Below are 12,620 nucleotides of genomic sequence, written 5' to 3' on the forward strand. Positions count from 1 at the left end.
ATAAACAGTCCATATGTGGGAAACGGGGGTGGCTTTACTTGGCTCCAACACACCAGTTAAAAGCCAACCAGAAGTCAGGGCCTATAATAGGAGAGACCCTTTGTGAATTCATTAATCAGATTATGTGCTCAGACTTTTCTTATCAATTTGAATCAGTAAACTAGATGTAAGATTGCCATTATTGGAGTTATTAGTATACAGGTTTCCATAAACAGTAATAATGCAGTGGAATTTCTACAATGTAGACTTTATAACTGAATTAATTCCCAAAAATATGGTTGATAATTTCAGATAATTACAATCTTTTGAGGTCTAAAGATTCAGTAGTGTTAATGAACCATTCTCTAAAATAGAAACAAGCCCACTGATGAAATGTATTAGTAAAAAAAACTTAAACGAATCTGTTATATTCTAAGAAATATAAATAAAAACATTTGTAACAATACTGGGCTAGTAGCAAAAAATAAGTGTACACTTACATTTCAGCTAAAAAGCCCAGAAGTGGGAGAGTCAAAGAACACTCAGTGGGCTGCAGAAAAGGACTATCTGCCCTTCCTGGTCCTGACCACCAAAGTGTCAAGATGTCTGGGAGGATGAATCTGGGAAATGAGCTGTAAGAGTCCCTCTCTGCAAAATCAAGTCAGGAGCTAGGATGTAAATAATACAAGGGGTCCTACAAGTTGTGCCAGCCTGTGCAGCTAAAGTACTAATATCATAAAATGCAGCTAGGATAACTAAATAGCTAGCTATGACAGGATCAGAAATCTGATTTTATATGAGCTGGATTAGTTATGTTCCTGTATTCCTCTATTACGTCTAAGTATTTGGTAAAAAAAACACTGTTTGAAAGTTCAGTCTGTCTCAGCCATGCCTAGGGGTAATGAAGGAAGGGTTTTGGGCTTGGTGTTAATTATTTTCAGGAATAATACACCATGAAAAGCAGCATACAAGCGGGAGTGGAAATCAAACCCAAGAATCCCTAGTAGGGTCAATCCTGGCTGCCTTTGTAGACTCCCATAGCCCCAAGTCTAGAGATTTCTTTTCAACAACTAAAAATCCTAACCAAGTTTTTCTTTTAATAAAGGAGATGGCTATTCCCAACAGCATCTTATATTCAAATTCACTCTTTTATTGACTCAGCAAATATTTTCTGAGCACTTACTACAAGCTATGAGAAATCTGTATCATAATCTGTACCATTAGGGTGGTTGCAATTACCTTAGATCATGCCTACATACGTAAAATGTTCAAACAATTCTCTGTAACTCATCACGTGCCAAGTGATGAAGAGAAAAGTGATGAATGCCAATAATAACTAATGTAGGAGGAATCAGTATGGGGGAGAATGGCTGAACAAAAGCTTTAAGGATGAAGGTGAACAAACTGGCTCATGAGATGAGGACAGGCTGCAAGGGAATAAGGTGTTTGCAGGGAAGGAAGAAGACTGCTATGTCTGGCTCTTCCACTAGACTGTATATTCCATGAGGACAGGTCAGTATTTTGCTCTGAAATGTACCACCAGCAACTAGTATAGTGCCTAGAATGTTGTGAGAAATGAATGAGCTGGTGTGCCTGAAATGAAGAATTGAGATTAACAAGACAGGTTGTAGAAGAGACCGTGGAGGACCCTGACTATTAGATTAATCAGTCTGGACTTGACCTCCTAGTTGAACCTTTGCAAGGCAAGCAGGGTTACTGATGTATTAACCTGGCAGTGATTGTTTCAGATTTAAGGGAGGAGAGTTGGGAGGCAGAAGTATATGATGGGGTATTCTACTAAGTTAGATATGAAGAAGAGAAGTCCTAGACTCAAGAAGTGGCAGGAAAATGGAAGTAGGGGGTAGATATCAACAGGTCATGGTGAAGGACCGAACCACAAATCCAAGGAGAGAGAGGAGTCCCTGCGCTTGGGTTGACAGGAGACATTTTCTCTTGTTCATGAATATTTCCTCTCTCTCCTAGAAGTTATCCATTTTTAAGCTTCAATTATTATCACCTTTGTATGATGAAAATGGTCCAGGCCGGTATTAACATCAACTCCGGTATTGTAGAACTCTTACCATTCTCCTCCCCTCATCTCAACTTGCCCTCTAATAAAGTATCTTATCCCATGCTAGTTATTTTTGGAGAATACCTGTTTCTTCTTAAAGATCATCTTCTGAAAGGGAAAACAGTAAGGGGAGCGAAGGGGATTATTGAAAATGCAGAGTTGGAGTGTTTGCTGAGGAGAGTGCATTAGGGAGTTGATAGGAGATGACTGCAAGATTTCTGAACTCTATCTTATAATCTGTGGTATAAATTATGAGTGCTGCATGGTTCCTTCTTTTCTAGATTTTAGTAGTCTGTATACAAAAGGATAAATCCAACAATGAAGGTAATGAATGGGAAAACTGGGTATAAAATAATACCAATGAGATGATAATTTCAACATGGATGAAGGTGACCCTTGAACAGCCATTCAAGAAGTCCAAGCAGGAAGAGGCTAGTCAGCCCAAAGAAGAGTCTAGCTAGCTCAGCGAGCCTGAGATCATGTGCCAAGCCACATTGCATGCAGGAATGAAAATTAAGATAGGAAGAAAAAATACTCTGTGTATATGGGAAAATACCACAAATTACACATAAATTCTGATGTTTTGCATATAGAAACAGTAAAACTAATCTATATATAATTTAGGTTCCATAACAGCACAATTTTCTAAGGTTTAAGTGTTAAGAATGGAACAAAAAGGCACAAGTTAACAGAATAATTAAAACTGATACCTGAAGAATCTGGTCTCCAGCAAGAAGTCTCCCGTCTCTGGCAATGACCCCATCCCGATAGACCTCCTGGATGACAATGTTAATCAAAGGTGTTTCGTTGCCACCCACAATGCTGATTCCTAACTGAATGTAAGGATTGGACCGATGAATTTCAATCGTGGTGATTTCTCCTTCTGGTAAACTAAGTGGCTGTTGTGTGGCTGCCAAGTTAAAAATGAGACAGACAAAAACAGATGTTAAAAACATAAACAAACCCAACAATTTATATTCTGATTATCTTCAGGTAAGTATGTCACATTAATACATGATTAACAGCTAAGCAGTATCACTGGATAAGAAACAAAATGACAAAATATCTGTTGTTAAGATTATCTAAAAATTTTCTCTACTAAAAGTGATCAGTAAATAATAAATAGCTACTATGTATCAGATCACTAGGGACGACACAGTGATCTGATTAAGAAATATGAAAAGAAAGTCATTCTGTCCTCATTGATGAGAGAAAATTTGGACCACGAAACAACTGTACATAATGTGAGGCAGTACAAAGGAAACACTAGCTCTCTGGCATAGAAACAGCACAGGTGTTGAGAGAGTAGCCACATCCAGCTCGTAAGAAGAGGTGGGTCTTGAACGGAGACGTAGGAAATGAAGAAGGCGCATAGTTGCGGCAAGGAAAATTCAAATTTGTAGTAGAGCTTGGAAAAAGAAAATCATTTTTAAAAGGAAATATCAAGGGCCCACTACCATGATATGCCCAAGATCCATGACTACAGGCCTTCTGTTAACTTCCTAGTGGGTAACAGAGCAGTGGCTGGTACCAGAGGTGTATAATGGTGAGATGCATGGTCTTGGAGTCAAATACAAACCCAGTCATTTACTGGTTGTAGAAACTTGACCAATTAATCTCTCAAGCCTCAGTTTTCTTGTTTAAAAAAAAAACAAACCCAAACTTAAAATGTTACAAGCATCTAAATAGCTAATACATATAAAATGTTTAGCACAGTGCCTGACACAGAATAGCATTTAATTGTGTTGTTCTTGATGTTGACTTCTTATGACAAGAAGCAAACAAGTTTCTGAACACAGACAGTAATAACCACGCGAATGACTAGTGAGTGCACAGACTGCAACAGAAAAGGGATGGGTTAGGACCATCTGCCTCGGGGGTAAGATTTGTGATTTGTTTCTAAAATGCAAACTGTTAGAACTGTACAATGAAAAGGGTGAATGATGTATATAAATTATATCTCAATGAAGTTTCTTTTATTTCTGTTTGTTTTCTTATTTTTATTTTTTAAATTTTTCTTTAAAGATGAAAAAAGTACATCTTGGGTAAGTAGTGGGAAGAAGGGAAATAGAGATGAAATACACAAGGAGTTGCACCACACATACTGTCAGCTCCAGCGCTCTCCTCAAAGGCAGGGTTGTCAAGGCCAGGCTCCTCACTCCATGTGGGAAGAGATGCTGATGTCAAGTGCCGCTCCACAGGCACTGCGCCTGTCCCCAAACAGTCTGCTTCTGGAGATAAGGTACCTGCAGGATCTAGTAGAGTGGGCCCATTTTCATTCTCAATATCTGCTTGAGTTCTACTAGTTTTCCTTCTCTCCAGGGCAACTCTCCGATGAGAAGCTCCAGGACATCTAGAAAAAGAATATCAGATGGTTTCCAGATGATTTTGAAAACAAACAAACAAATAAAATAGGGAGGGGGACTAATAGCTTCTACACAAACAGAACCAGAAGCTAGAAGTACCTATACACAGTTTTGATCCTAATCTCCACTCACACTAAGTTCTTACTGCTCCATAGAGCAGATAATCAAGAACAGAAGGATTAGCATGAACAATGGTTTGGTATGTATCCAAAGAATATGTCAGTAAAAAATTGTATGCAGGTATATACTTGTCACCAGAAAACACCCTCATAGTCATCTCTGTACTGCAAGAATTATTCTGAAATTCTGATCACATAACCCATTTACAGGTTAAATGGCTTAACCACAGCAGTGAAATCAGCAGTCTTCTCCCACAAGTGGTTGCGTCCTGACTTAGACCTTGATTGTGCCACCATGCTTCTACACTCTTCACAGACACACGACACGCTCATTAATTAGTGGGTAGTGAGACATCTGAAGCTTTACAACTTACTGCAAGGCAAAGGAAAGACCCATATAATTTATTTTATGATAGACATGGAAAGAAAAATATGCCTCCTAGTTTGTGAAATTAGAATTTCAATAGAATTATTGATATGCTATGTAAACTGAAGAATATATTCCAAGTACTTGAAAACTTACATAAACACCCAGAAATCACAACCGTTAACCTGTTTGTTTTTACTTATTTAAGCAAATAAAAGGAGCCGATGGATGCTTGTTTTTAAACTTATAATCAAGGAAACATTTAAATAAAGGCTCTATATAACAAATATTAAAAATGATGTCAAGGGGCCAGTGCCTTTCCATTGGACACCTTGATTGGACAGTGACTAATAACCCCTAGTTTGAAGGATGGGAGGAGGACAAGAAGATTAGTGAAGGAAAGTTGGACACATATACCTGAGGCCTACCACGACTCTACGGATGCCACATGCTTTGGTTGTAATTAGCTACAGTAATGCTTGGTAGGATGGGTGATCATAGACCTTATGCCTAGGGTTGCAGACCTTCACTCAACAATATTTTTAAAACTCCAAAATTTCTAACACAACACAGAATTAAATACAATTAAAACTAAAAGCTATCGCTTAACTATAAAAGTAGTATTTTCCCTCCTGAACTAAAGATTTCTTTTAAATCCTGGATTTCAAGTTCTTGAAAGGGATTCACTATGAAATATCTTTATTCACCTTTCTCTCATTTCTTGTTTGCTCTACACCTTGTTAAGAAGGGGGACAAATGGTTTTCTCCTCTGTATTGTTGTACAGCACTCCAGGGAATGCTCTCGCAAGGGCCTGACAAGTATTTTTGAAAATTAGATCATGAAAAAAATTACTTTTGTCAAGTAAGCAGGTTTAATTCGAAATATATTTTTAAAATATTTTATTCAAAAAAAAGTTGAGGCTAAAACTAGACCATAAAAATAATATGACTGAAAAGACAGGTAAAGATTTAATTTACAAAATCACATCATACACAAATATCTACACAAGAATAGCTAGTGTTCAATGGAAAAAACGAACCAGGAACTGGAACTGAAGAAGAAATACAGACAGATTATGTACATCTGGGAATCAGTCTAGCTGACAACTCTACACCTTCACAAACGAAATATGTAAGGCCTATCTTATAGTTATTAAACACACAAAAATAACTTTTAAAAGGAAAAGCTAAAGTTGTTAGAGAGGTAAAGTAACAGGTATACTTACAGTCCCAGTGAGACAGCAAACTGCTAACAGGAACTAAAGAAAAATATTAAAAATGACATCATGTAAAAATACAGAAAAATTATTTCACTCAGCATTAGAAGAGGAAGGCCATAGATTGAACCTTTGGGAAAACCCATATTTAAATGAGATGGACCAGCCTGAGTAGATGAAATTGAACAACTAGACAGAAAGAGATTATGAGACAAAGAGTGCAAACTTAACTAGGGAGACAAGCAGTCAACAACAACAAAAAGTGACCAATAGTGCAAATGGCCACAGAAAGGGCAAATAAGGACCAAAAAGTGTTGGTAGACTTGGCAATTAGAAGGTAACCTCAGAAAGAACACTTTCACTGATGAGGGCAAAGGCCCAGATTATACTACAAACATTTCTTTTAACATAATATATGCATTCTAGAAAAACTGCAACAGGGCTTAAAGGAAAAAAAGAGTTGGGGTAGACACTCAAAACCGTGTATCGGGGAATGGGAAATGGCTGCTAATGGGTATTGGGTTTCTTTTAGGTATGCTGAAAATGTTCTAAAAATTGGATTGTGATGATGGTCACGTAATTCTGTGAATACACTAAATAGCACTGAATCGCACACTTTAAATAAAGTGAATTTATTTAAAGTGGGCAATTTATAATGAATTTATAAAATAGGTGAATTTGATGATATGTGAATCTCAATAAAACTATATTTAAAAAAAACTATTAGGGAATGAGTAGATCAGAGCAGACTTGGGCAGATAAAAGCTCATGAATACAGACAGCTCAGAGCCATCATCCCTCAAGCTGCAAATACTTGGAACCAAAAGAGAAAGGAAAAACTCAACATTTGTGGAGTGCCTAATTTGTGCCAATTACTTACGTAACAACCTTTATATACATTATTTCATTAAATCCTCACAATTACTCTGTTATCCCCATTTAAAAATGGGAAACTTGAGACTTAACCAACTAAGCCAACATCACACAGCTATTAAATTGCAGAGCCATAATCCAAACAAACTCAGATCTGATTTCAAAGGCTTCTAGCTTCTGTTCTTTCCAGTGTATCATACTAAATTCATTCCTATGGTATTCTTTTCCTAGGCCTTGGGAAAATATAAATTGAATTTCTTCTAAAAACTTGTACCTAGAAACACAATCACAGAACGTTGGGGCTAGAAGGGTATTAGCGATCATTAAAAAACAGAAATCACAAAAATAAAAACCTATCCATCTTTGGAAATGGAACATTTAAGAACACAAACTGAAACTGCACTGGGGGAGGTGACTTGGTTTATTCAGGCAGGTGACTCAGTGTAGCAGGAGACTAGTACAGAGGATATCAAAATTAAATAAAAACAACAGAATAGAACAGCATGTGACATCTAATTAGATTGAGGTAGGCACATGCTGAGACCATACAGTGGAGCTCTGAGATGGTGGGCTGCTGAGGCAGTGCAATCTGCCATGGGCTGAGGGCTGCACCTCCTGAGGGAGGGATCTGTACATGTAGGTGTGTTTTTTAATTTTCTTAAATAAAACCAAAATGCTCTTGCAGCAGCCAAGACCCAAATAGGGATTTTTCCTTTCCTGCTGAAGGCTGTTCTTCTATTCCCACTATTCTGGCTCTCCTCCTAAGGGAAAAACTATATATGGACTAATTTGATTTATGCTACAGTGACATCATTCCCTGATAACAACTGCATATGAGCTAGTTCACACTAGGAAACACATGGTGCAACAACACACTATATTACTGTCAGTAATATTAGTATTAATAGTGGGGGTGGTGGTAGTGCAGTAGAAACAAAATAAAACAATGCATACTAACCACTGCACAATGCCAGGTATTTAATGACACTGAAAGAATGTGAACACCTTAGAATCAAGAAAAATGATAAAAATAGCTAGGGAATAAACAAAAATTAATTCAAGTCATGTCAGTGAAAATGGTGAATTAAGAATATCTGAAAAGTCTCTCCTCCATAAAAGCAGTAAGAACACTGGAAGAAATTGTCAGAACCAGCCATTTCTGAAGTGTGGAAATTAGCCAAAGAATTATAGCAGTAGGGAGAACATTTGTTCAAGAAAAATGGCTGACTCTCAGTAAGAAGAGAGAGCTCTGTGGCATTTGAGTTTACCCTATTTCCATCCTCACCTCCCCAGAATATTGGAAAAGCAACAGCCCACATCACAGTGGAAATCAGGAGGCTGGCAGACACTGGAAGAGCAGACTGGAGAACCTTCAAAGCCCCATTCCCAGAGATCTGTTATTAACTGACCTGTCTATGGTTCCCCTCTTGTGTGCTTGTCTTTTTTCTTCTTTTTTTTCCCCTATACTTGTTTCCTGTATGACTGTGTGCCTGTCTTTACTTGGCTTGACTCAGAGCTCACCCAGGGCAAACTTCCTTTTCATTGGGGGCATTTGTTAAGCATTGGTTAAAAAAAAAAAAAAAAAAAAAATCAGAGGTCATTGCTGAAGATTGTGGCTGCCTGAAGACAAATACAAGGCTAACCAGAATGTTTACAAAAGCCAGGGAATGACACGTCCACAGAGGTTCAGCTATGTTCAGGGCTGTGTGTGTAGGCTAAGGTGGAGCTGTCAGTGGCGTGAGTGTTGAGGGTGTGGCATGCCCCACCATGCACACAGAACCCCCATGGAAGACGGGGACATTTTTTTTAATCTCAGGCATTTAAAGAATTCTCTGTCCAATCATTAGCTGTCCAGTACACAAAATGAGCAGAGACTTTACAGAATTAGTTCATAAGAGTCACGTAGCAAACAAACGACAAACAACAACAATAACAAGTCCTCAGGAAGGAGAAGAATCTAGTTTTCTGAGTTGCCACATTATATTATTTAAAATGTCCACTGTTCAATACAAAATTAAGAAACATGCAAAGAAACAAGTACAGCCCATTCACAGGAAAAAAAAAAAAAAAAGCAGCCAACAGAAACTGTCCCTAAGGAAGCCCAGGCATTAGCTTTATCAGACAATAACTTACATCAGCTATTTTAGATATGTTCAAAGAAGTAAAGGAAACCTATCTAAAGAACTAAAGAAAAATATGAGAATGATGTCTTATCAAAAAGAAAATATCAATAAAGAAACATTAAGTCATAATAAAGAACCAAATAGAAATTCTGGGGTTAAAAAGTTTAATGAAAAAGAGTGCATGGCCGGGTGCTTTAATCCCAGCACTTTGGGACGCCAAGGCGGGTGGATCACTTGGGGTCAGGAGTTCAAGACCAGCCTGACCAATATGGTGAAACCCCGTCTCTACTAAAAATACAAAATTAGCCAGGTTTGGTGGCACATGCCTGTAATCTCAGCTACTTGGGAGGCAGAAGTGGCAGTGAGCTGAAATTGCGCCATTGCACTCCAGCCTGGGGAACAAGAGCAAAACTCTGTCTCCAAAAAAACAAAACAGAAAAAGAATTCACTAGAAGTTCAACAGCAGAATTGAATCAGAAGAAAGAACTGGCAAACTTGCAGATAGGTTTATTGAGATCATCCAGTCTGAGGAACAGGAAAGAAAAAAAAAAAGAACAGAGCCTCATGGTCTTGTGGGACACCATTAAGAGAATAAACATATACATCATGAGAGTTCCAAAAGGAGAGAGAGTGAAAGGAGTAGAAAGAATATTTGAAGAAATAATGGCCAAAAATCTTCCCAAATTTGATGAAAAACATTTATCTACACATCCAAGAAGCTTAATAAACTCCAAGTAGGAAAACTACAAGATATACACACTTAAGACACCTCATAATAAAACTGGTGAAAGCCAAAGATAAGGAATCTTGAAAACAGTAAGAGAGGAACAGCTCATCACAAGGAAAGGATCCTCAATAGTATCTGCTGATTTCTCTTCAGAAACCATGGAGACTAGAAGGCAGTGGGATGACGTACTCAAAGTTCTGAGGGAAGGGGAGACAGAGAAGGGGAGAAAACTCTCAACCAGGAAATCTATATCCAGCCGACTTCAAAAATAAAAGAGAAATTGAGACATTCCTAGGTAAAAACAAAATGTTTGTTGGTAGCATGCTTAACCTGCAAGAAACACTAAAAGAAGTCCATCAGGCTGATGTGAAAGGACACTAAACAGTAACTGAAGTTCATGTGAAAACTGAAGAGCATCAGTACAGTACTGAATTATTTTATTTGGTTTGTAATTCTTTTACTCCTATCTGATTTAAAAGAAAAACATATAAAGCAATAATTCTGTGTTGATGGGCATATAATGTGTGAAGATACAACTTGTATAATAATAATAGCACACAGGAGGGGAGAGAGAATGAAAGTTTTTGTATACTACTTGTGATGGTTAATTTTATGTGTCAACTGAGTGGGCCACGGGGTATCCAGATTAAACATTGTTTCTGGGTGTGTCTGTGAGGCTGTTTCTAGCATGTGAATCAGTGGACTCCATAAAGTATAAAGTAGATTGCCCTCCCCAATGTGGTTGCATCATTCAATCCTTTGAGTGCCTGAAGAAAACAGAAGGTGGAGGAAGAAGAAATTCATTCCTTATTTTCCTGCCTTACTGCTTGAGTTGTGACATCTCATCTCCTGCCCTCAGACTGGGATCACTGGCTCTCCTGGTTCTCAGACCTTCTGACTGAGAAGGTCTGAATTATGCTACTGACTTCCCTGGGTTGTCAGCGTGCAGAGAGCAGAATGTGTAATTTTTCAGACTCCTTAATCACGTCAGCCAACTCCTCATATATTGGTTCTATTTCCTTACAGATCCCTGACTAATTCATTAGTGAAAATGAAGCTAGTATTCATTTAAAATACACTGCTATAAACTAGGATGTTAATTGTAAGCCCCAGGGTAACCACTAAGAAAATAATTTTAATTAAGAGAAATGACAGGGGAATTAAAATAGAATATTAAAAATATTTAACACAAATGGAAGAAATGGAAGAAAAAAGAAATAAGACATATAGAAACAAACAGCAAAATGGCAAATGTAAAGCCTACCTTATCAGTAATTACATTAAATTACATGAATGAAACATCCCAATAAAAAGTCAGTGACTGGCAGAATGGGCTACAAGAAACATAATCCAACTGTCTACAACAGACACACTTCAGATTCAAAGACATAAATAAAGCAAAAGACAGAAAAACATAACAAGATATGACAATTATAAACAGAAATTGTACCAAACAATGGCCCCAAAATACGTAAGTAAAAAATGACAAAGAGAGAAATAGACAAATCAACAATAAAGCTTTTGATACTCGACTTTCAATACTAGCAGAACAACTAGACATGGAACCAGAAAATAGACCCTTTAACACTATAGACCAATTAGACCCAATAGACATATGGAGCACTCCATCCATTAACAGCAGAATACACATTATTCCCAAGTACACACAGGACATTTTCCAAGACAGGCCATGTGCTAGGCCATTTTAAAAAAGGCCTCAAGGCTGGGCATGGTGGCTCAAGCCTGTAATCCTAGCTCTTCGGGAGACCTAGGTGGAGGATCACCTGAGCTCAGGAGTTTGAGACAAGCCTGGTGCAATATGGCAAGACCCCGTCTCTACTAAAAGTACAAAAAAAAAAAATTAGCTGGGCATGGTGGAGTGCGCCTGTAGTCCCAGCTACTCGGATGCTGAGGCACAAGAGTCACTTGAACCCAGCAGGTGAAGGCTGCAGTGAGCCAAGATTGCACTGCTTCACTCTAGCCTGGGTGACAGAGCGAGATGCTATCTCCAAAAAAAAAAAAAGAAAAGAAAGGCCTCAATAAAATTTAAAGGATTGAACAATACACATTATGATTTCCCATTGCAATTAATTCCAAATGGATCAAAAACTGAATTATAAGAGAGAAAACTAGAAAACTCTTAGAAGAAAACATACATGTAAATTTTTGTGACCTTGAATTGGGCAATGTTTTCTTAGATATGACACCAAAAGCATAAGCAAACAACAATGAACTTCATAAAAATTAGTTATTTGTTCTTTAAAGGATGTAGGAAAGTGAAAAGACAACTGACAGAATGGGAGAAAATATATGCAAATCATATATCTGATAAGGGTCTAGTATCCAGAATACATAGAAAATTCTTACAACTTAGCAAAAAGACAAATAATCCAATATAAAAATGAACTAATGATGTTGAGCATGTCATGTGCTTACTGGCCACTTGAGTATCTTTGGAGAAATATCTATTCAAATCCTTTGCCCATTTAAAATTGGATTTATCTTTTCATTTCTAAGAGTTCTTTATATATTTTGGATACTAGAATACACATGATTTGCAAATACATATATCTGCTTTTTCACACCATACATGAAAAAACAATACTGATAAGAATGTGCTAAACACAAACTTCCCTCCAAGTTAAAGTGTGAATTTAAAAGTGCAATCATGCCTCAGCCTATCCTGATCCCTTTTTTTTTCTATTTAGTTTTTCCTGGACCATCAACTAAAGCAGGGTTGTCCAATCTTTTGGCTTCCCTGGGCCACATGGGAAGAAG

The 12,620-nt window shown here is 37.6% G+C and overlaps 1 protein-coding gene across 4 annotated transcripts in view; it reads right to left on the reverse strand.

The window, feature by feature from the left end:
- The window catches only part of LNX2 (ligand of numb-protein X 2), a 75,353-nt gene that overhangs the window by 19,023 nt on the left and 43,710 nt on the right, over positions 1-12,620 (reverse strand). For all 4 annotated transcript variants that reach the window (XM_034936491.3, XM_034936490.3, XM_055097172.2 and 1 more), the window contains 2 exons: positions 4,156-4,403; positions 2,761-2,960 (listed from right to left, as the gene is read on the reverse strand). In XM_034936491.3, the coding sequence (XP_034792382.3) occupies positions 2,761-2,960; positions 4,156-4,403 (448 nt within the window). The remainder of the gene's footprint in view (positions 1-2,760; positions 2,961-4,155; positions 4,404-12,620) is intronic.

Source organism: Pan paniscus, chromosome 14 (genome assembly GCF_029289425.2).
Source record: "Pan paniscus chromosome 14, NHGRI_mPanPan1-v2.0_pri, whole genome shotgun sequence".
Classification (NCBI taxonomy): domain Eukaryota; kingdom Metazoa; phylum Chordata; class Mammalia; order Primates; family Hominidae; genus Pan; species Pan paniscus.